The sequence below is a fragment of the Aspergillus pseudodeflectus genome, assembly GCF_044049435.1.
Source record: "Aspergillus pseudodeflectus strain CBS 756.74 chromosome Unknown BJX68scaffold_22, whole genome shotgun sequence".
Classification (NCBI taxonomy): Eukaryota; Fungi; Ascomycota; class Eurotiomycetes; order Eurotiales; family Aspergillaceae; genus Aspergillus; species Aspergillus pseudodeflectus.
Window position 1 is genome coordinate 53,083 of NW_027263798.1, and position 21,964 is coordinate 75,046.

The 21,964-nt window shown below is 53.5% G+C and overlaps 8 protein-coding genes across 8 annotated transcripts; 6 read left to right on the top strand and 2 right to left on the bottom strand.

The window, feature by feature from the left end:
* Positions 1-442: 442 nt before the first annotated feature.
* Positions 443-6,954, top strand: BJX68DRAFT_266939 (type I polyketide synthase; the record flags this gene model as incomplete). Its single annotated transcript, XM_071045650.1, has 7 exons — positions 443-732; positions 785-1,067; positions 1,120-1,746; positions 1,798-2,745; positions 2,808-3,017; positions 3,068-6,853; positions 6,904-6,954. 7 exons carry the CDS (start codon positions 443-445, stop codon positions 6,952-6,954), a joined length of 6,195 nt encoding a protein of 2,064 aa, XP_070898850.1.
* Positions 6,955-7,616: 662 nt separating this feature from the next.
* On the top strand, positions 7,617-9,009 carry BJX68DRAFT_94446 (D-mandelate dehydrogenase-like dehydrogenase). Its single transcript, XM_071050054.1, has 2 exons — positions 7,617-7,900; positions 7,950-9,009. The coding sequence occupies exons 1-2, from the start codon at positions 7,755-7,757 to the stop codon at positions 8,866-8,868; spliced, it is 1,065 nt and encodes a 354-aa protein (XP_070898851.1). The 5' UTR covers positions 7,617-7,754; the 3' UTR covers positions 8,869-9,009.
* Positions 9,010-10,962, top strand: BJX68DRAFT_94447 (major facilitator superfamily domain-containing protein). The gene is made up of 6 exons (XM_071050055.1): positions 9,010-9,347; positions 9,397-9,494; positions 9,540-9,877; positions 9,925-10,050; positions 10,102-10,434; positions 10,485-10,962. The coding sequence occupies exons 1-6, from the start codon at positions 9,151-9,153 to the stop codon at positions 10,899-10,901; spliced, it is 1,509 nt and encodes a 502-aa protein (XP_070898852.1). The 5' UTR covers positions 9,010-9,150; the 3' UTR covers positions 10,902-10,962.
* A 277-nt stretch (positions 10,963-11,239) lies between these two features.
* BJX68DRAFT_237456 (class I SAM-dependent methyltransferase) lies at positions 11,240-12,420 on the top strand. The gene is made up of 4 exons (XM_071040198.1): positions 11,240-11,315; positions 11,367-11,474; positions 11,539-11,795; positions 11,847-12,420. The coding sequence occupies exons 1-4, from the start codon at positions 11,260-11,262 to the stop codon at positions 12,272-12,274; spliced, it is 849 nt and encodes a 282-aa protein (XP_070898853.1). The 5' UTR covers positions 11,240-11,259; the 3' UTR covers positions 12,275-12,420.
* A 327-nt stretch (positions 12,421-12,747) lies between these two features.
* BJX68DRAFT_275899 (major facilitator superfamily domain-containing protein) lies at positions 12,748-14,225 on the top strand (the record flags this gene model as incomplete). Its single annotated transcript, XM_071047951.1, has 2 exons — positions 12,748-13,507; positions 13,558-14,225. The coding sequence occupies 2 exons, from the start codon at positions 12,748-12,750 to the stop codon at positions 14,175-14,177; spliced, it is 1,380 nt and encodes a 459-aa protein (XP_070898854.1). The 3' UTR covers positions 14,178-14,225.
* Positions 14,226-15,249: 1,024 nt separating this feature from the next.
* On the bottom strand, positions 15,250-16,941 carry BJX68DRAFT_266944 (cytochrome P450; the record flags this gene model as incomplete). Its single annotated transcript, XM_071045651.1, has 4 exons — positions 15,250-15,418; positions 15,467-16,086; positions 16,146-16,684; positions 16,740-16,941. 4 exons carry the CDS (start codon positions 16,939-16,941, stop codon positions 15,250-15,252), a joined length of 1,530 nt encoding a protein of 509 aa, XP_070898855.1.
* An 83-nt stretch (positions 16,942-17,024) lies between these two features.
* Positions 17,025-18,582, top strand: BJX68DRAFT_94485 (class I SAM-dependent methyltransferase). The gene is made up of 2 exons (XM_071050056.1): positions 17,025-18,411; positions 18,462-18,582. Exons 1-2 carry the CDS (start codon positions 17,465-17,467, stop codon positions 18,514-18,516), a joined length of 1,002 nt encoding a protein of 333 aa, XP_070898856.1. The 5' UTR covers positions 17,025-17,464; the 3' UTR covers positions 18,517-18,582.
* A 66-nt stretch (positions 18,583-18,648) lies between these two features.
* BJX68DRAFT_255354 (uncharacterized protein) lies at positions 18,649-21,756 on the bottom strand (the record flags this gene model as incomplete). Its single annotated transcript, XM_071043028.1, has 6 exons — positions 18,649-19,336; positions 19,390-19,468; positions 19,604-19,751; positions 20,089-20,358; positions 20,414-20,770; positions 20,827-21,756. 6 exons carry the CDS (start codon positions 21,754-21,756, stop codon positions 18,649-18,651), a joined length of 2,472 nt encoding a protein of 823 aa, XP_070898857.1.
* Between the last annotated feature and the right edge of the window lie 208 nt (positions 21,757-21,964).

Here is a 21,964-nt window from a genome sequence, read left to right on the forward strand (position 1 = left end):
AGCAGAAGATCCACATGGGCTGCGGGCCAGATCGAGGAAATTTCCTGCCAAGTGTGGCCCGCCTTAATGAAGGCCTGCAGAGCCCCACCGGCGTATCGCGTTTTGCAATTCTTTCGGGTGGCCGCTCGGATTTCATCTGGTATTTCCATGGTACCAATACGTTGTACCTGGACTTGTGGAAGAACTGTGTTGTTTTGCTCTTTGATGAGATAGATAGCGTTCAGCTGGGATTATTTTTAGTCGTTTCAGTTGCGAGGAGGGCAAGGCTGAGTCAACGTATGAACCCTCGTGGAGTTCGCATGGCCCCAGAGTTCCTTTGAGAATCAAACCAGCTGCACTCCTGTTATAAGAGTCTGATATAAGATCACGGATCGTGCCTGAGCTCCTCCACTTCGCCCTTGTCTCTCACTCACTTCTCTCACGGCCGGTCTGGCAACTCAACATGGGCAGCCAGCACTTTCTCCTGTTCGGAGACCAGACGGTTGACCTAATTCCATCATTACAGCGACTTCTCCATCTCTCACAATCATCCCCTACCGCTCGCGTGTTCCTGCAAAGTGCGCTAGATGTCATCCAAACGAAGACCTCGGCATTGAGCGTCGACGAGAGAAACAAGATTGGCCATTTCGATAGCTTTGATGCCATTCTGCAGAAATACTTACACACAGAAGACACGATAGGTGTGACGCACACGGTTGTAATATGTGTTTGCCGATTAGCAGAACTGATCTTGTGCGATACCCTTCGGATCCCGTTCATGTACTTTGCTGACTGGCACAACTAGGCTCGTGGAAAATGACCCTTCGTTGCTCGGCGCTTCGTCCAAAGCCGTGGCTCTTGGTCTATGCACGGGGCTTCTCCCCGCTGCAGCGCTAACTGGGGCGAAGAACATTTCCGATTTGATATCAATAAGCGTCGAGACCATCGCGATCTGCTTCCGTTTGGCACTAGAGCTGTATCGCCGCACAAGGCGCATTGAGGATGTTCCAGGGCACTGGGCGTACACAGTTCTGGGGGTGCCTGCCCAAGAAATGGACACAATCTTAGAAGACTTCCATCGTTCGAAGGTGTGCAAAGTTCAGTCAACTAAGGCTACAGCAATGCTAATATGTCTGTTAGAACACTCCAAGCCATCGCCGGGTCTTTATTGGAGTCGAGGAAGAGAGCTGGCTGACTCTCTTCGGCCCACCACCGGAGTTGAGCCAGCTCTTCTCATACTCGGCAAAGATCGAGTCCGCGCCCAAGCTGAAGCTCGCAGCATACGGAGCCGTGCACTCCCCTCATCTCCCAGTCCCAGACGTAGAAGCTATCGTCGGGAACTCATCAATCTTGGACAAGGCAATTCCGTCGCGAGTGCAGGTTCTGTCCACCAGCACGGGAGAGCCATATGTTGCGTCGACTCTTCGAGAGCTCTATGTACAGGTCTCGCACGAAATCGTTCAAAAGAGGCTGAAGATGAATACTGTTCTCAAATCTGCCACTCGGAAACTGAGTCCGACAAAGCCAGTTCAGTTGACAGTCGTGGGGCTTACCAACGCAACTCCCATCGTCAAACGAGTCCTCGATGAGCAGAGGCTCTCCGTTTCGATTCATAATGATCCTGCGACCACGGCTCAGCCTCGTGGCGACACTCGCGCGGGCTCCAACTCGATCGCCATTGTCGGTATGGCAGGTCGCTTTCCGGGAAGCGAGGATCTCGAGGGCTTTTGGCAGTCCCTGTTGGACGGTCTGGACGCACATGAGGAGGTACGTGCCTTTTCTATAAGGGAGAGAAAAAGAGCACTAACACCGATACAGATTCCCAGCGATCGCTTTGATATCGAGACCTATTTCGACTCGACTGGCAGAGCAAAAAACTCCTTGTCAACTCGTTATGGGTGCTTTCTGCGCAACCCTGGACACTTCGACCATCGCCTGTTCAACGTATCTCCACGCGAGGCAGAACAGATGAGCCCAATGCAGCGGTTGTTGCTGATGTCGAGCTACGAGGCTCTGCAAATGGCCGGCTACAGTTCAAATGGCAGTCTGTCCACACAAAGCCAGCGCATCGCCACATATTTTGGTCAGGCTGCAGACGATTGGAAAGACGGAAGCCGAATCAGCGGGATTGATCTGTACTACATCCCTGGCCTCCAGCGCGGCTTCACCCCTGGTCGGCTGAATTTTCACTACAAGTGGGAAGGCGCCTCCTACTCCGTCGATTCAGCCTGCGCATCGAGCGCTTCCGCAATCGGTCTTGCCTGCTCCGCCCTTCTTTCTCGAGAATGTGATACTGCGTTGGCAGGCGGCGTCAACAGTGTCACTTCCCCGGAGCCGTACTCCGGACTCTCAAAAGGCAGTTTCCTATCTCCGACTGGTGGATGTAAGACTTTCCAAGATGCTGCCGATGGGTATTGCCGTGGAGAAGCTGTTGGTGTGGTCGTCCTCAAGCGGTTGGAAGACGCAATCCATGACAACGACAACGTCCTTGCGGTAATTCGAGGGCACGGACGAAACCACTCGGCGCACGCCTCATCGATCACACATCCTCACGCAGAGACTCAGGTCCGGTTGTACCATGACGTCTTGCACAAGGCCGGTGTCCAGGCGCAGGAGATCGGCTTTGTCGAAATGCACGGCACAGGCACCCAGGCTGGTGACGCCGTTGAAATGACCTCGGTACTCGACGTTTTTGGGCGCAACCGCACTCGACATAATCCGCTGATTGTCGGTGCAGTCAAAGCAAATCTTGGCCATACTGAAGCTGTATGTTCCTATTTCCTATTCCATTCCCCTTGCTTCCATATCTCCTGTTGACGCTTGTCTAGGCTGCCGGTGCGGTTTCGGTGATCAAAAGCGTTATGGCGCTACAGAGGCGAATCATCCCTCCTCAGCCAGGCGTGCCTTTCAAAGTCAACCGCAACTATCCTGCGCTGAAAGAGCTGAATGTCCGAATCGCCGATGACCAGATTGAATTTCACAAGCCAGCGGGAGGCAACGGCAAGAGAAAAGTCATGGTCAACAACTTCGACGCAGCAGTAAGTGCCATTCCCCATGATTCCCGATATTGTGTCTAATTCCCTCGCAGGGAGGTAATTCGTGCCTTATTCTCGAGGAGGGGCCGGAGCAGACAGCAAAGGTGCAAGACCCGCGAAGCCATCACACAGTTGTACTCTCTGCACGGACCTCGGCATCACTCAAAAACAATAAGGAAAGGCTGCTTGAGTATCTCACAGTCCATCCGCAAACCAACCTCGCCGACCTGGCGTACTCAACTACTGCCCGACGAATCCATGAAGAACTCCGCTCAGCATATTCTGGAGACTCCATTGAGTCCATCACCCAGCACCTACGCAGTGACCTGTCCAAGTCGGGCACCACTGAGAAACCATCTCAAAAACGGAGCGTAGCGTGGGTATTTAGCGGGCAAGGTTCGCAGTACCCTGGAATGGGTTCTGAACTCTTCCATAGCAACGCTACTTTCCGCAACAGCATCCGATCCATGCAAGCGATCAGCGATGCGCAGGGTTTGCCATCTTTCATCAACCTGATCTCCGATAAAGAGGCTGATCTTACGGAGAAGACAGCGGTTCAGGTCCAGCTAGCAGTTGTTGCAGTTGAGATCGCGTTGGCGGACCTTTGGCGCTCATGGGGTGTCAGCCCTGATGTAGTTGTCGGTCACAGCTTAGGAGAGTACGCCGCCCTATGTGTCTCTGGTGTTTTATCAGTGACCGATATCCTCTACCTTGTCGGACAAAGGGCCCTACTTACCGAGGAGAAGTTGACGGCAAATTCTTATGCAATGCTCGCCACCGTGGCGCCTGCTCAAGCGGTAGAAGAGTACATGCGTCGCCCTGAGTTTGGATCCTGCTGCATCTCGTGCTACAATTCCCCGTCAGCCACTGTTGTTAGCGGTCCGGTGTCAGAGCTTCAAGCACTCGAGGCATCTTTGCGCTCGGCTGGCACTGTTTGCACCTTGGTTCGAGTTCCATACGGGTTCCACTCGCCACAGATGGATCCTATTCTGGATTATTTTGAGAGGCGGGCACGGTCAGTACATTTCCAGGCACCGAAGATACCCATCGTATCCACGGTCACTGCGACCATCGTCCGGGACATTGGGCTGTTCACTTCGCACTATCTCGCACAGCAAGCCCGTGAGCCTGTTCAGTTCTACAAGGCTCTAGCTGCGTGCAAGGCGGAGGGCGTGGTTGATCAAAATACGATTTGGCTTGAGCTCGGACCAGACTCTGTCTGTGGCTCAATGGTCAAGGCCACACTGGGTGCAACGAGTGTTTACAGCTCGCTGAAGTCGCGAGAGGCCAATTGGAAAACGATTTCTTCCACGGTTGCCGCGCTGTACACGGCCCGGTCGAACATCAGCTGGACCGACTTCCACCAAGAGTACACAGACTCGTTGAGGCTTCTAGACCTGCCGAAGTACGCATTTGACACGAAGAACTTTTGGCGCGTGTATAAAGAGGATATGGTCCAAGTGGAGAATGGTTCTTTGCAGAAGGTCTCGCCCAAGAAGCCGATATCCAGCTCCCTCCACTTTGTCGAGAACGAGACATTCACCCTGGATGAAGCGTCGGTGACATTCGAGACATTCTTGTCAGATGCGGAGCTCTATGAGGCCATTCGTGGCCACCTCGTCGACGAGCTTCCTCTGTGTCCGAGCGGCATATTCTGTGACATGGCACTGACCGCCGCAAAATACGTCTATACCAAGGTGAATCCCAAGCAGGAGACCGTGCCGAGTCTTGTCATTACTGACCTCACGCTCAACCATCCTGTTGTGGTGACGTCGAGAGACTCCAAGCAAGTCTTGAAGACCTCTGCGGCCAGAAGCTCGCAAGCAGGAAACACCATCACCATCGCCTTCCACCTGCACGATGGCTCATCCATTCAGGAGATCGGATACTGCAAGGTCAACACCTATACTGCATCCGAGTGGACGAATGAGTGGTCTAACGCAGCTTTCTTCGTAAAATCTCGTACGGACTCTCTGGTTCAATCAGTCAAGGCTGGCCGTGGAGACCATCTCCGCCGCCCTGTTGTTTACAAGCTTTTCGCCAACCTAGTCGATTACGATGAGAAGTATCAAGCCATTGAGGAGCTCTTCTGGGACGACCAATCCAATGACGCCGCCGCGAACATCAGCCTGAAACCATACAATGGACGTGGAGAGTTCGAGTACTTGCCGTACTGGACAGACCCCTTGGTTCATCTAGCTGGCTTCGTGCTGAATGTCAACCTGACCAGTTCCGATAACAGCGTCTACCTTTCGGGAGGGGTGAAGAGAATGCAAGTTTATGGAGAACTTTCTGCGGAGAGGAAATATACATCGTACGTCCGGACACATCCCGCGGATGATCACGGTATGTCTGTCAGCGATGTATACGTGTTCGACCAGGAGGAAATCGTCGGGTTCTGCAGCCTAGTATTCCAAAGGATGCCCCGGCTTGTATTGCATCGTCTGCTTCACAGAAACGAAGCGAAGGTCCCGGCAAAGGCACCAACGGTGCTGGCAATGGCCACGCCAGACAGCCAAAAGCTGGATGTTGTCAGCCAGTTACCTGATACATCGGCCAATCACGACCTGGCTGATCAACTGGTCGCCATCGTCGCAGAGGAGACAGGTGTTGATCTCGTCGACATGACGCCCACCGCAGACTTTGCCTCGATGGGTGTTGACTCTCTGATGAGCATTACCATCATCGACAGGATCCAGAAGGAAATAGGCGTTCAGCTGGAAGCGAGCTTTTTCCAGGAAAATCTGACAGTATCCGATGCTCGAAGAGCACTTGGGGGCGACGAGACAACGTCTGAGTCAGAGAACGAGGCGGGTGGCGAGACACAAAGCGAGGGCAACTCGCCCAGCGGCAGTTGGACTCCCATCTCGCCCCCTGAATCGGACATCGAGGAGCTGATCGTGACGCCTAACAAGATTGTGATGGAAGCTGCCGCCAAGCTGTCAGTGCCTCCACCAGTGGAAGTGATTGAGGTCATCCCCGAACCGGTTGTGGAAATCCTCCCATCGACACCGACTCCTCCAGCTCCTCCAGCCACCGAGCACAAATCCAACGTCGTGCTGATCCACGGACGTAAGAAGTCCAACAAGACCCCACTCTTCTTGATCACCGATGGAGCCGGCTCTGCCACTGCGTACCTTCACCTCCCCCGTTTTCCGACCGGAATGCCGTTATACGCAGTCGAGTCACCATTCGTCCGCTGTCCCCTCGAATACAACTTCTCAGTTGAAGAGACAGCAGAGATGTACATCGCTGCGATCAGGAAGATCCAACCTCAAGGCCCTTACAACCTTGGAGGGTGGTCCGCAGGCGGCGCACACGCGTTCGAAGTCAGCCGTCGGCTTCTCGAGTCTGGCGAGAAGGTCCATCGGCTCGTTATTATCGACATGAAGATTCCCAAGCCTATGCCCGAAGGCCTTGAGGTAACGATGGACTTCCTCGACAAGGTTGGGCTAACGACTGGCATCAATCGTGCGGGTCCTGCTCTCGCAGGGATGTCCGAGCGCCTCAAGCAACACCTCGCCAGTACAATCAGATCGCTGATGGTCTATACCGCGCGCCCAATGGACCCTTCTCTTCGACCCGACAAAACGTACATTATATGGGCGGAGTATGGTCTTGCGGAGATCATCGGAGACGCTGCTTTCAAAGACGTGGCTAGCATGATGGGACTGAAGGAGGATGTTGAAGGAAACCCAATGGAAGATGATACCGGACTCGGTTCCTGGTTCTACTCACGGAGAGACAACTTTGGACCCAATGGCTGGGATAAGTTGTTGGGACCAGTCGAGTGTCGGACGATCAAGGCGGATCATTTCTCGATGGTCACTCCACCCGCGGTATGTCCCCTGAAATGCAAGAAATGTTGATTATAAACTGACAGTTCTAGGCCAACGACCTTGGCAAACTGCTCCAGGAAGCAGTGGCTGAGTCGGATTGATTTTCATGAGCATTTGCTGATTTGTTGCTATTATTATTTTTCGAAACAGGGAGGCAAGAGCGCTCCTACCTTGTCCACTTTATAATGAACAGATAGATACCACTTGTCCGTATATTGAGCTGTTGGCAATGATCCGGGGGATGATACAATGTTATTGTGAATTTCTAGCTGTTGCGCTCCGCGGGCGTGTCTGTGTGGTAATTATCCACGCTGCATCGTTTTCATCATCGTCGAAACGCATATCTGTAGAGTCAGAAGGGCATCAGGGTGGTAGGACTTTGAATGGAAGGCAATATTAGCGACACAATGTGGTTTGAGGTCGTGAGTTTCGGGGCGGGTAAACAGTCGCGGGCCTATGGAAGCTGTGGTCAGAGGGGCAGAGAAACCGTGAGGAAGATCTTGAGCTTACCTGAGCTTTCAAAGAGCTGATTGAAAGATTGTCTGCATTGAAATCTACGGAATCATCCTTGGTCCGCACGCACGCATGGTGAGTCTGCCACATGACGAGTCTTGCGAAAGGCACGAGGACGCGTCACGATCGCGCTGGTGCTTATCGATAAGCCCCGCGGACTTTGGGATTTCCCATCTTGGCTAGCGCGGGACTCTCGGGCTGGTCTCCGACGCTCTGCTCTCTCACTTTCTCCCAGTCATCGCTCGATGGTCGCCGGAGTCAGTCCGAGCGGACGCGCGAGCGAGGGCCACGGCGCTCGAGATGTACCGCAGTGATTTATTTCAGTGTTTTGCCTTCACGATGTCGCCCTTGATCCACTCAAGCTTGTGTCACTCTTCTGCCTACCGCAATGGCCAAACCGATTGTGCTTCATCTGGGCGAGCCCATCAAGTACAACCATGACTTCTACAGCAACGACTTCCTCGCCCGCTTTGACGTTGTCCGGAACGTTGCATTGGATCGCCCCTCATTTATCGAGGCCCTGAAGAACAAAAGGTCGCAAGTCCCCGTCACCAATCCCAGCACACTCGCTAATCGTCTACAGATACGGCGATTTCGTCGCAATTTTCCGACCGCACTTTCAGTCTGGAGGCGAGATGGGACAATGGGATGATGAGCTTATCGCTCTACTTCCTCCATCTGTCCGCATCTTCTCCTCCGCCGGAGCAGGGTTCAATTGGGCAGATGTCGAAGCTCTCGGGCGCCGCGGGATCTGGTACGCGAACGGCGCAGGCGCATCGGATGAAGCGGTCTCGGATACTACGCTCTACATGATCCTCTCAGTGTTTCGAAACTTTACGCGCGCCCAGCTGGCTGCCCGCACGGCGGACCCAGAAATCTTTACCGCCACGCACAAGCTCATCGCAACCATCTCACAAAACCCTAGCGGACATATCCTCGGTCTTGTAGGCCTTGGGAACATCAGTAAGAAGGTGGCCAAGAAAGCGCAGGCTTTGGGCATGTCGGTTCACTATTTCGATGTCGTTCGTCAAAGTCTCGACGTGGAACAAAGTCTAGGGGTTACCTACCACGAGACGCTGGAAAGCTTACTGGAGGTGGCCGACTGCGTATCGCTGCACACACCGCTGAACCAGCACACGAAACACCTTATCAACCGTGAAACGCTAAAAATAATGAAACCGGGGGCGAGACTAATCAATACCTCCCGTGGAGAGGTTGTCGAAGAAGAGTCTCTGATTCAGGCACTCGAGGAGGGCTCGTTATCTGCGGCCGGCCTAGATGTCCATTACCACGAACCCCAGGTGTCACCACGGCTCGCAGCAATGGAAAATGTCACGTTAACGACCCATATCGGCGGAGGTGCCTTGAACACGCGCATCAACTTTGAGCTGAATGCGATGAAAAACATCCTCGCGACCGTAGGATCCCAAGGAGAGTTCATCGGAGAACCGTCGACCCCAGTCAACGCGAAACAAGTGCTCGAATACCTCAGTAGTGCCTAGCTAGCGATTCCAAAATAAGACCCACAAGCCTCGTCTCAGCTCGCCTTAACTCCGTCTTAGCAGCTTAGCAGGCTTAGCCTGGTCGTAGCCGGCTTGGAGTCGACGGATTTCTCTCCATCGCTTGTGCAACGCGTTCTGGGGAAAATCCGGGGCCCCCGCACACTCGCCCTTGACATATCGGAGACCAGTCCGTATGATACCACTATCTCGTCGAGTCAAATAATCAGCGTTTTCGCGGCCCATTCCACTCGAACCAGGTTCTCTCCGTCACAGCACATCAGAATGGACCAGACAAAGCCACAGGTTGAAACAGTCGACAAGGTCGGCGTTGCGCCTCTCCAGGAGTTACCTCTGCCGGTGGAGCTGGAGGGGCGCAGTCGAGATGAGCTACAGCAGCTGGAAAAGAAGCTGGTGAGACAGCTAGACTTTCATCTGATGCCAGCGGTGGTGATTCTCTTCTTGATGAACATTCTGGATAGGTAAGTCTCGTAGCTCGGAAGCCTGTGCCAATCACTCACCTCTTGCTAGGAACAACATTGCGAATGCTAAAATCTCGGGATTGCCAGACTCGCTCGGAATCTCCAACACGGAGTACAACACTTGTCTTATGATCTTCTATGTCGGATGTACGTACCCCCTCTTCTTTTTAGGGAGCCTTCTAATGTTCCCAGACGTCTTGACGCAGGTGCCCTCGAATATCCTTATCCTAAAGGTCAAGCCCTCGCTCTACATCGGATGCGTGACGGCGGCTTGGGGTATTGTCTCCATGTGTCAGGCATTCACCACTAATTTTGCCGGGCTTTTCATGTGTCGCTTTATCCTCGGTCTTGTCGAGGGGCCATTTTTGCCTGGTGTCTTCCTCCTGCTGTCCTGTTGGTACAAGCGCTCCGAGCTGCCTCCGCGAATTGCGATCCTCTATGGAGCGAACATGTTGGCCAGCGCTTTTGGTGGGTTGATTGCGGCTGGCATCATTAGTCGGATGGAGGATAAATTGAATCGGCCAGCCTGGGTAAGTTAGACCCCCACTTGGGTTTGAATCTCCCCTAACCTTTCTAGCAATGGCTGTTCATCATCGAGGGCTCCATGACCATCGCCATCGCTCTTTTGGTTATACCATTCATTCCAGACTTCCCTCTCGCCTCCAAAAGATGGTGGCTCGACCGAGAGCAGCAACTTCTAGCCGTAAGTTGTAACCCTCCCGGTATGATCAAGTTCCTAATACATTCTGTCTAGGATTGGAGACTCCAAAACGAGAATGCTGGTATCACCGACAGCGACCCCAACTCCCTGTTCTGGGGTGTTAAGCAAGCCGTTCGCGATCCCAAACTGTACATGTTTGTGGTCATGCAGATGGCTCTCATCACCGCGCAGTCATTCAACAACTTCTTCCCGTCCATCGTGGGTACGTTGGGGTACAACAACACCATCACCCTTCTTCTCACAGCGCCGCCGTACTTCGCGGCTTTCATTGCCTCCCTATGCATCTCGTTCCATGCCGCACACAAACAGGAACGTGGACTTCACATAGCAATCCCCCTGTTGTTCTCTTTCCTCGGTAACCTACTGGTACGTGCTCGCCCCTCCCTAACAGACATCGGCTGACACCATAATCCCAGGCAATGTTCGTCCCAACCACGGGCGGTCGCTACTTCAGCATGTTCCTCATGACTGCCGGATCCTACTCACCGTACAACCTCTGCGTCTCCTGGCTCAGCTCCAGTTTACCGCGACCCCGCGCGAAACGTGCAGCAGCGCTAGCGATCATGAACCTCATGGGTGCAGGAGTCGCCCACTTCTACACCTCGTACATGTTCCCCGATTCGCAGAAGCCGCGGTACTACGCCGGCGGTGGGATTATGAGCGGCGCGTGCTTGGTATGTGCTGTGATGGCGCTGACGATCAAATGGTATTTGCGAAGGGAGAACAAGCGGATGGATGAGGAGGAGGAGCAGAATGTGTCTGCAACTGCCAGTGGTGCAGTCAGTCGGCGGCTTGGCCAGGATCAGGTTATTTCGTTCAGATACGTTCATTAATCTGCTGTTAGCTTGGGTCTTGGCTGTCATGATTCCGTTACACGATCTGTCGGAGGGAGAGAACTGCTGTTGTCACACCTCGACCCCTACCATCGATGTATATAGCTCCTCCTATCGTATCTTAGGCAGGCCTTTGATTTCTCTCGATAGGATTTCTCACAATCCACCATTTGCCGACACGGGCACAAGACATTGTCCACGTCAACAATATGTGGCTGGCTGGAGCAACAGCCCAGGTTACCCCGCTGTAGTCAGGACAAGCGGGTCCGAAGTGGCAATGGTATAAATTCAGGAGCTGACTCTTCATTTCTGCCAAAGTCACAAATTCTCTCCTGTATCACGAACCGGATTTTTCAAAATGGCCGAAGCAGTGGAAAGATACCCTCTTGGCAGGGATACGGCGGAATCCAAGCGGTTCGTCCAAGACGATCAATCTGCTCCGCTGCAGAAACTAACCTCGGGCAGACTAAATGAGCAGCACAAGTTGATTATTGAAATCGTCGATGGAGCGATCGATAGCTCTATCCCACTGGATCGAATTTCCTCCGTCGCAGATGTCGCGACTGGTACCGGGTATGTCTTTGCATAGTTGCCAGCCCAGTTTGAAGTGTGGAGAGCTAATCGGATCGATCTGCAGGGTGTGGCTGTGGGATGCCCAGCAGGCGCTTAGCAAGATTGTCAATAGTTCTGCACGGTACTTTCACGGCTTCGATATATCTCCCGCGCAGTTTCCGGCAGCTCCGGATGGGATTGAGCTCTCCGTCCAGGATGTCCTGGCGCCATTTCCTCCGGAGCATCGAGGCCGCTATGACTTGATTCATGTTCGACTGCTCGTGACTGCACTTGGCGAGTCCGAGTTCGAGACCGCAGTCCGAAACCTGTTAGACATCCTCAGTAAGTTGCGCGAGTTCGTGAATAGTGTTGATCATCGCTAACTCCCCGCAGAGCCCGGTGGCTACTTGCAATGGGTCGAGATTGACTATACCCCATTATACGACCCTAAGATCACCCACCATCCGAAAGCTATGCCAATGATTCAGTCCTGGACAAAATACATGGACCAGAATAACATTAGTCGAAATGCTCCGGATGTGGTAGCTCAAGCTTTCGAGACTGCCGGCCTCGTCAAAGTAGTCAATCGACCATTCCTTGTCCGCGGACGCGAGGATATCAAGGCAAGAGCGCAAGCTTGGCAACTGGGTTTCTGGTCTACCGTTATGCCTCTCGTGCTGCAGAGAACAGGCGATGCTTCCAACGGGGACGTGGCGAGCGAGAAGGCCAAGGAGATTATCGCAGACCTAGCGGCGGCGTTTACGGAAGGCGAGGTTATCGATGTGAGGTTTGGGACTGTGATCGGCCAGAAGGCGAAGTAATTGCATGGGCTGGTTGAACTTCGGAAGATAACCCCACGTGGCAAATCAAGCGATCCATTTTTGATCGCGTCTGGTATTTGGGTCGTCGCATAGGGGTATCTAGCTATCGTATCTGGTGGATATCACCAGAGATACGTCAATCGCCATTGAAGAATCCACCCCTCATAATAATCAGAAACACTCACTAGACATTGATAACAAGGCCAAGATTTTATATCGGCCGAGAGCGCATAGAATCTTGCAACATTTTGGTGTGGTTGAGATGCACCATCATGGTGGAGCATGGCGTGCTCTCAGACAGGCAAAGACCTCAGCACTCATAGGACAAGCTCCGTATGGCTGGATCTTCGAGGGCACTAAGCTAAAGCCAAGATCTCGCGTTTACGATGCAAGGTGGCGTGCTTTGGAGTATAAGAGATAAGAGCGCGAGGGTAGAACCTTGTAGGATCGCTTTCAGACAGCAGAACAGCATCATGGCTTTCGAACGCGTGCTCCGAATCTACCGCTCGTGTCTGTTCCAGATTGTCATCGTCGGCCTGGTTGCCTTTTGCGAGCCCGGCATCTGGACTGCCCTGAACAATCTCGGTGCAGGAGGAAATGCCAGTCCTTTCCTGAACAACGCCGCCAATGCTCTGACATACGGGCTTATGTCGGTAGGCTGCTTCCTCGCCGGTGGTGTTTCCAACAAAATCACTGCAAAATGGACACTATTCATCGGAGCCGCATTCTACACACCATACGCGGCTGGTCTATACTGCAATAATCGCTACGGCAATGAGTGGTTTCTCCTGCTCGGCGCTGCTCTCTGCGGTATAGGGGCTTCCCTCCTATGGGCAAGTGAAGCTGCCATTGCGGTCGGGTATCCAGAGGAGGAAAAACGAGGCAGATACGTTGCAATCTGGATGGGCATCCGCCAGATGGGTCCCCTTGTCGGCGGTGCCATCTCGCTCGCTCTGAACGTGCACACGGCCCAGGCGGGAAAGGTGTCCTATACAACGTATCTCGGACTCGTCGCCATTTCATCTCTTGGCGCACCCTTCGCTTTGCTCCTGTCGCAGCCGCAAAAGGTCGTCAGAAGCAACCGGACCAAGATCCCTTACATGAAGAAGACGACCTTCAAGATCGAGGCTCGTGCGATCTGGAAGCAACTTCGGAACAAATACATGTTGCTTCTCATTCCAGTCTTCCTCGCCGGTCAGTTCGGAACAACTTATCAGGGCAACTATTTGACATGTATGACTTACCAATATGCTTCCATGGCTCACGTGCTAACGATAGATCAGCGTATTTCACCGTCCGTGCTAGGGCCCTCGCGTCGTTCCTGACGGCCGTTGTTGGTGCCTCTGCCAACATCCTGACGGGTATCGTTCTGGATCTGAAATATTTCTCTCGACAAACTCGCTCGCGTGGTGTATACATCTTCGTCCTCATCTTCGTCACTGCCTCGTGGACATGGGTTGCCGTGACGCAGACGGAACTCTCGCGCAAGACCGACCCACCGGCGCTCGACCTGGGCGACGGTCACTTTTTCAACCAAGCTTTTACCGTGTACCTGTTCTTCAAGTTCTTCTACGAGGTCCTACAGACATATATCTACTGGCTGATGGCCGAGATCAAGGGAGCGCAAGCAGACGGGGATATCGCGAGAACGACGGGAATCCTGAGATCGTGGGAGTCCATCGGGAGTACGATTGCGTATGCGGTGGGAGCGACGCACTGGCCAAACCTGAATCAGATGATCTTAGGTTTTGCCCTATGGGGTTTCACGATCCCGTTCACGCTTCTTGCGGTCTTTGGCGATTGGAATGTATCCGAGTCGCCTGTTATCGAGACAGATTCGGAGACAGAAAGTAGTGACCTGGAGGGACAGAGGGTCACCATCGATCCTGATCGCAAAGACTGAAGAAGCATACTGGATATGTCAGCATATAGAATAGAGATTAGAAATGATACTTCTTGATCTCCATCTTGGCGAACAATAGAGCCAGAGATTGGACACAGCAACAGCTCCGAATCCCCTCTTCCCAGGTGTATGATATGCCTACACCATAAGGGTTAGGGAGGGCGGCAGCTATCGAGGCAGGTGCCAGCAGTGGCCCCGGGTCGTACCTTCCTCTTCAAGTCGTCGAGTCGACCACCGCTAGGGGAAAGTGCCATGCCGCCGGTCGCTCCTTCCTCACTTGACGTGCCACATGAAAGAAGGAAGGAGCGACTGCCGGGCGTGCGAGCCCACGTCCGTTCCTGTTTTGTTCTCGAAAAATGCATCCAACGGTCGTCATTTGCGAGGCCATTCCGCGTTCAAGGAATATGAGCGCTCAAAATATCTTGTTCCACGTGCTCCAAGAGTAAAGTGGCGCAGTAATTTAGAAGCGCGACTCTGGAAAACTCAAGAGATCGAGATGATGTTTTGAGAGTCGAGGAGCTTGACGCGGTGCCGACGTGTTTTGGTGTCGGCGTCTTGGCATTTTTGAGGCGCCAGGCAAGCAAGTCTTTTGACCCGACGAGCAGCGAGATGCCTCGAGGTAGCTTCTTTCCTGGAATCCAGATTGAGAATATCTATCTGTCTATAACCTACCGTTAATGTATTGATACGAAGTAATAATAGTCGTAGTGGAGACCAATTTTGTTGGCCAAATAACTCAAACTTAGGTACGCAGAGCCAAACTATATATCTTCATGCACCACTTTTCAAGGGGTTGTGCTACGGACGAAGAGGGTTCAAGACAAAGCCACTGAGCTTACTTTAGGTGCTGCTTTGTACATATCTCTGCTTGTAAGTACCTCGGAGTATGAAACGAGCTTTGGATTCACAACTATGGTATGAATTATTGAGGATGCTTTTGGAAAGCGTCGCGAACAGTGAGAGACGATGGCTGAGGCTCAGTGGCTCATGAGTCAGGCAGCAGCCAGACCATGACTCAGTGACATCTAGCACGTGATTCGACATTCGTGGTTGGCGGTCGTCGCGTTCCAGCTTATTCTCGGGATCGCACAAACACTCGGACTCCCTTCGAATCGAGTCTTGGAAACGGAATAAAGAAATCATGAGCGAACTCGATATCAGTGATGTCTGTTTCGAACAGCTCAAAGTCGAAGAATAGAAACAAAGACGCGAACACCAGGTACAACTCGCACCAGGCAAGACTAACACGTCAGACAGGTAAACACCCAGAGAACGTCGAGCAAACTTACTTTAGTCCGAGACACGACCTTGACCCCTTTCCGAAACCGACAAAGTAGCGCTCGAGAGGCGAGCCATTATCGGCCATTGGCGAATCCAGCCATCGCTCTGGGACAAAAGACCTCGCGTTCGGGAAGATTTTCTCGTCGTGGTTGAGAAAGGGGATGGTCATTGATACCGGTGTGCGCGCGGGAATGGTCCACTCGTTGAATTGAATCGGCTTCGGCAGCAGACGTACATTACGGGATGTGGTTGTATACGACAGTCGGATGGCCTCTTTGATCACCGCTGTTAGATAAGGGAGTTTTTCGAGCTGCGTCCACTCCAGGGCTGCAGTGCGATCCGCGGGATTATACCTTGGAATGGCGTCGTCGAGCTCGTGGCGCAAACGAGTGAGGACTCTGGGGTTGCGGAGGAGGTAGAAAGTTCCCACGCTCAGTGCCCAGGCTGAGGTCGCGAGTCCTGCGGCGATAACTGTTTGTGCTTCGTCTCGAAGACGGCGATCGGCCTTTTCTGCCTCCGGGAGGTCACCTTCGATCAGTTCCGAGAACACTGTCGACTTGTTGCCCTTGGTAGTTTTGTCGCGCGATGCGATGAATGCCTTTGTTGCCCGAATCTGTTCACCAAGGTCCTGTTCGTAGTCGAGAGATTAGCCGGGGCATCGCCCACAGTCGTGCAGACTGAGCTAACCTTTTGCAAGCGAAAGATCAGACCACAAAGGGGGTTCAGTTTCTCGACCCAGAGCTCCGGCAAAGCATTCATGACCTTCAGCAGTAGCGGGAAGTGTAATGCCGTGTTTGAAAATTTGGTGACTCCCACGAACGAGTCATGCAAAATCGGTTCCCACCCCTGCTGATTCAGAGAATCATAATCGTGGCCAAAACAATATCGCATGATGATGTCTTCACTAAACGCCCCAAAGCCACGGTCTATTGGCACGGGCGCCTGTACCGCCTTCGCGTCGTCCAACCGATTGATAAGAATGCCAACTTTCTCCCGGATGACATCTTGGAGACTAAGAATCCGCTGCCGCGAAAATAGTGGATTCAACGCCCCGCGACGTACACGGTGAAGGCTGTCGGCGGCCGTTGTCAAGACGGAGGTGTCGTTGCCGAATCGACCTGACATCCAGTCGTACTTGTCGACTCGACCGGCTTTGGTGAAGATAGTCTCCCACAAGTCTGCGTCTAGAAGATGGAGTTCATCTGGGGCAATACGAACGACGGGGCCTACAGATTACATTATTTCTGGCTTCCCTGATCCTTCGGTTGGCATCGCACGCACCGTACTTCCTGTGCTGTTCCTCGATCCAAAAGATGAATTTTCCTCCCAAGTAGACGTCGTAGTAGCGTTCGTGCCAGCGGCTCAAGACCGCATATTTTGGGCCGGGGAAGTTGGCCAAGGGATGAAAAAACAGGCGATACAGCCCAAGGCCGACGCTATACACCGCATAGGTGGACAGTGCGACAACAATAATGATGAGCATGGCGATTGACGGAGGATTGACCAAGAGCAGGCAGCCTCGGGTGGACCGCGGGGGCCATTTTATTTTTGCCTGGCCACGCGGCTGCGCCGCAGCAGCGGCATTTTAGGCGACCGGTTTGATATTGATTAATTGGTCGATGAGCTGTTGTGCCATCAAAGGAACCTGGAGCGGAGGAGGACTTCCGAACAAGGCAGCGCTTCGATTAGCACGAATCCTACGGCCGTCGGCCCGCATTGGTGTCGCGAACCCTAGTCTAGTCGTCCGTGGGCAGCAGCGCCATTTGCCCAGCGAGATGCCATGCGAGCCGGTCCTTGACGCGGTTCGTGGACGGTCCGAGCCCCTCACAAGCCACGCATCACTGGTGGAGTTGGCGCTGTTGAGATCTGACCATACACTGGTTTGAGACACGGTGTGACTGTGCGACGGTGACAGGGGTGCGATTCAGGATTTCATATGAAAGACCCCCCATCACCCGCCTTTCTTTCATCCTCTCAATCATCTGCGTTACACAATTTCAGCGCCCATGTGTGGAGACGACCGTGTGGAAGGGTTCATTGAACCAGACGCCAGCGACGTTGACTCGACGTTTAGCGACAACAACTCTACCGTTTATACTGAGAGTCTTCGCTCGAGTTTCCTCCAGAGTGTGCGCGAAAATGGACGCGGCTACCACAAGTACTCCGACGGAAAGTACTTGATTCCCGAGGATGAGCAGGAGCAGGAGCGCCTTGACATGCAGCACGAGATCTTCTTGATCACGATGCACCGCAAGCTGTACCACGCCCCCATCTCACCTGATGTACAGCACGTTCTCGACCTTGGCACGGGCACTGGAATCTGGGCAATTGACTTTGCGGACCAACACTCGTCGGCCCAAGTCCTGGGCATCGACCTGAGTCCTATCCAGCCCTCGTGGATTCCTCCAAACTGCAAGTTTGAGCTGGATGACTACGAGAAACAATGGACCTTTGCGCAAAAGTTTGATTTTATCCACGCTCGCATGCTCATGGGCTCCATTGCCGACGAGAAGAACCTCTTTAGGCAGGCGTACGACAATCTCGCGCCAGGAGGCTGGATCGAAATGCAGGACTTCTCACTGCCAGTCCGTGCTGACGACGACACCATGAAGGGGACCGCCTTTGAAGAGCTGAACACCAAGTTCATGGCAGGCCTCGAAATGATTGGTCGCGACGGCAGAGCGCCGGAGAAGTATAAGCAACTGCTGACCGAGGCCGGGTTTGAGAATGTCGTCGAGCTCAGGTACAAGTGGCCGCAGAACCAGTGGCCCAAGGACAAGCACCTCAAGACGCTGGGGCAATGGAATATGGTCAACACCTTGGACGGGCTCTATGGATTCTCGGCGAGACTATTGACGCAGGTTTTAGGAATGTCCATGGACGAGTTGGAGACGTTGCTTGCGAAGTGCCGAGATGATATCAAGAACCCTCGAATTCACGCGTACTGGCCCATGTAAGTCGTCCCATTCTCGCGCAGACTGATCGCCGCTGACCATGTACTAGTCTTGTCACTTATGCGCAGAAGCCGCTGGCAGCTGAAGACAGGGCAGAGGTGTAAATAATGGCAGACGTAGAAGAGGGCTGATGATGCCTACGATGTATGTTCGATGTGTGCACGAAGCAATGCCGGATTTATTTTCTCGAGTTACGTGAGGAGCTATTGAGCTCCCAATCCGCTCTACGGAGTACTTTACTCCAAATCCACATCCTCATCATCATGAAACACAACGGTCCCCCAATTCGGCCGATTGAACCTCTTCCCCTTGGGCAAAGCCAAGCGATCCATCGCCTCCATCTCCTCACTGGAGAGGACGAAATTCCCCGTCAAATTCCTCGCAATGCGCGCCGGATTCGTACTCTTGGGAATAACACTCCACCCCTTTTGGATCCCCCAAGAGAGCATCACATTCCCCGTCTCAACTCCTCTTCTCTTTGCAATTTCCACGATAACCGGATGTTCATGCAACGTACTCCCCGACCCCCCCAACGGCCCAAACGCCGTCTGATGGATGCCCTTGTCGCGACAGAACGCATGCAACTTATCCTGCGGAAGAAGCGGCTGGATCTCCGTCTGGTTCACGGCCGGAACGACCTTGGCAGTCTCTAATAACTTGGTCAAGTTAACCGTCGAGAAATTCGCAACGCCGATGGCCTTGACCTTGCCAGTGGAAAGCAACTTCTCCATCTCGCGCCAGGTATCGCGAAAGTCCCACCCGACGGCGTGCACCGTTCGATCCTCCTTCCCGTAATTTTCATCATTGGGCGATGGGTCGAGCGTCACGGGCCAGTGCATGAGGTACAGGTCGACGTAGTCGAGGTTCAGGTCGCGGAGGGATTTGTCCAGGGCAGATTCAACACGGCGGTGGTCGGAGGACCATCTATCGCACCTTTTAAGTTTCGGATGACGTTTGGAGAATGTAGGGAGACTTACAGCTTCGTAGTCACGAAGTATTCCGATCTTGGAACCTTGGTGTTTTTAAAGACTTGGCCGATTTCGGCTTCGTTGCCATCTGTGCGGGTTAGTTGTGTACATATCGGGATGGGCAATCAGGCAGGAGACGTACAGAGCGGGGCACAGTCCTATCCATTTTCATGTCAGTACCGTGAGGGGAGCATATGGTAGGAATGGGAGCGTACAAAGTGACGATAACCAGCCTCAAACGCTGCCTGCACGGCCGCTGCTGCGTCGCCCGGGGCTGCCTTCCATGTCCCGAAGCCTACGGCGGGGATTTTGGCTCCTGTGTTGAGAGTGAATGATCCAGTTGCCATTGGTACTGATGCTCTACTGGATTTCTACTACTCTTGTTGGTCGACAATGGGTATAAGTATCATTCGATGTACTGATCTTCCCCGCAGTCCCGCATCTTCAATGTGCGGAGAGAAGGCCGAGAACATTGCACACGGACCAAGTCCGCCACTACAGAATCCATGGACATCGTCGCTGTCCGACCATCCCAAATCCAGCCTGTCAAATGACTGGCATCCGAATAGTACTAGTAGCCATAACTCGTTACACCTCGTTACACCGGACAGCCATCTACGCAATGGACTCGACATGCACCGCACGGCTATCGCGCCTCTTCGCATTCTCGTCGTCCTCGACACCCTTCTGATCCAGATCTTCTCTCACTCCGTGTCGAACCATTTCCTCCTCGGTGGGGTACGCGTGCTTCCACATGGTCCAGAGCGGCCGCTGGAACAGGTCGTCCATACTTTCAATCGAGCGACCCTTCAACTCGGGCAGACAAAAGTAGATGAAGACCACTCCAAGGTATGTCAAGAGCGCGTATAGCAGGAAGGCTCCGTAGCCCATTGTGGTGATCATGTTGGGTGTCGCACGGGTGATTCCATAGTCGACGATCCAGTTGACGAAGAAGCAGAAGCCCATACAGACCGATCTCTATCCAACAGTTAGAGTCGGTCCCTAGACAGCGAGGCAAAAGGACAGCACTTACAATACGAGTCGGAAAGATCTCCGCAGCCACAATGTAACAGGCGACGCTGTGTCCGAACGACCAGCCAAAGGCATACAGGTAGATCCAGACAATCCCGACGATCCCCCCTGCAGGCGTGCCCCCATCTCCGGCGGTGTCGGTGCCTGCAAACCGGAGGTACAGCGCAAGATACAGCATCGCCGTCGCTTGGATGGTGGCTCCGACAAGCAACGGGAGTCGACGGCCGACGCGGTCCACCAGGTATCCAATGTAAAAGATGGTGGCGGCCACTTTGACTGCCCCGTAGACACCAGTCGTCAGGAGTGACAGGTTATCGCCCTGGACTCCGATGAGCTGGAAGATCTGAGGGGCGTAGTACTGCAAATAATTAGCACGATTAGTATGAGAGATGGTGATGTTAGCAGAGGACTCACGTTCAACGAGTCTGTGCCAGTCAGTTTATGAAAGAGGAACAGGAGAACAGCGAGGACAAAGCGCTGCAGATTGCTCCTGTTGCCAAAGATGTCCTTGAGCACTACCCAGTAACTGTGTCCCTGGAAGGCCTCTTGTTCCGACTCGACCTGCGCGCAGATCTCTCGGTATTCAATCTGGACATAGGGATGGTCCTCGGGCAGCTGGCGCAGCCGACATAGATTCTTCAGACCCTGCTCAGCTTTGCCGTGGTTGATCAGGTAGCGAGGGGTTTCGGGGATCCAGGGAATCATCAGAACGAGCAAACCACCAGGAATCAGCTGGATGCTCATGGCAGTCTGCCATTGCGAGTTGTCGTGCTCGATTCCCGGCTTCGACCACAGTGAGACACCGTAGTTGACCCAAAAGGCGAGCATCAGGGACGTGACAATCATCAAGTTGTAGGACGCGGTCATGGATCCACGAATCGATTTGGGCGAGTTTTCGGCCAGGAACTGAGGGCTTAGCATGGAGCTGGCGCCAACTCCGAGGCCACCGATGAAGCGTCCGGCGAGGAGAGTGCTGTAGTTGGGGATCATTTGCAGGGCGGCCCCGAGCATAAACACCAGCCCCCAGAGGAAGACGGACCATTTCCTGCCCAGATAGTCCGAGGTGGGCGCGGCGAGCAGCGAGCCCGCAGATCCTCCAGCAGCAACCATGGCCGCAATGGTGCCCTTGCGGTTGTCGATGTCAGCCTGAGGGATATCGATCAGGCCGAATGCGTGTTCAAAGGACGGAAGGGTAAGGATGCCACCAATGTTGCCGGTATCGAAGCCGTAGAAACAGCCTGCCCAGGCCAGCGTCAGTCCCAAGTACAAAAGCCGCAGATTGAAGATCTCCTTGGGATCGGTTTTGGCCTCTCGGCTCGCCCAGATACTCGTGCCGCCGGCCATCTTGTTGATAGGATGATCAAGGAAAGAGCGATGAGGAAAGGAAGAGATATCGATCCCTTGACGACTCGAGTGGTACTTAAAGTGCTGATCTTCAGGGTGTTCCCCGCGTGCTGACGGTTCCCCATGGGGGCAGCCGTTGATCGGGAGGGTATCGGACTGTCCTCCGACACCTTCTCCAACCCTGGAACGGCCTCGAGTTCCCAGGAAT

What these genes read in the sequence shown, in the direction of transcription:
- BJX68DRAFT_94446 (XM_071050054.1), top strand. Translation starts at nt 7,755, where the DNA reads ATGGCCAAACCGATTGTGCTTCATCTGGGCGAGCCCATCAAGTACAAC. An exon ending in GAGGCCCTGAAGAACAAAAG is followed by an intron (nt 7,901 to 7,949) that starts GTCGCAAGTCCC and finishes AATCGTCTACAG; the next exon opens with ATACGGCGATTTCGTCGCAA.
- BJX68DRAFT_94447 (XM_071050055.1), top strand. Translation starts at nt 9,151, where the DNA reads ATGGACCAGACAAAGCCACAGGTTGAAACAGTCGACAAGGTCGGCGTT. An exon ending in TATGATCTTCTATGTCGGAT is followed by an intron (nt 9,495 to 9,539) that starts GTACGTACCCCC and finishes TAATGTTCCCAG; the next exon opens with ACGTCTTGACGCAGGTGCCC. An exon ending in GAGAGCAGCAACTTCTAGCC is followed by an intron (nt 10,051 to 10,101) that starts GTAAGTTGTAAC and finishes CATTCTGTCTAG; the next exon opens with GATTGGAGACTCCAAAACGA.
- BJX68DRAFT_237456 (XM_071040198.1), top strand. Translation starts at nt 11,260, where the DNA reads ATGGCCGAAGCAGTGGAAAGATACCCTCTTGGCAGGGATACGGCGGAA. An exon ending in GATGTCGCGACTGGTACCGG is followed by an intron (nt 11,475 to 11,538) that starts GTATGTCTTTGC and finishes ATCGATCTGCAG; the next exon opens with GGTGTGGCTGTGGGATGCCC. An exon ending in AAACCTGTTAGACATCCTCA is followed by an intron (nt 11,796 to 11,846) that starts GTAAGTTGCGCG and finishes AACTCCCCGCAG; the next exon opens with AGCCCGGTGGCTACTTGCAA.
- BJX68DRAFT_94485 (XM_071050056.1), top strand. Translation starts at nt 17,465, where the DNA reads ATGTGTGGAGACGACCGTGTGGAAGGGTTCATTGAACCAGACGCCAGC. An exon ending in ATTCACGCGTACTGGCCCAT is followed by an intron (nt 18,412 to 18,461) that starts GTAAGTCGTCCC and finishes ACCATGTACTAG; the next exon opens with TCTTGTCACTTATGCGCAGA.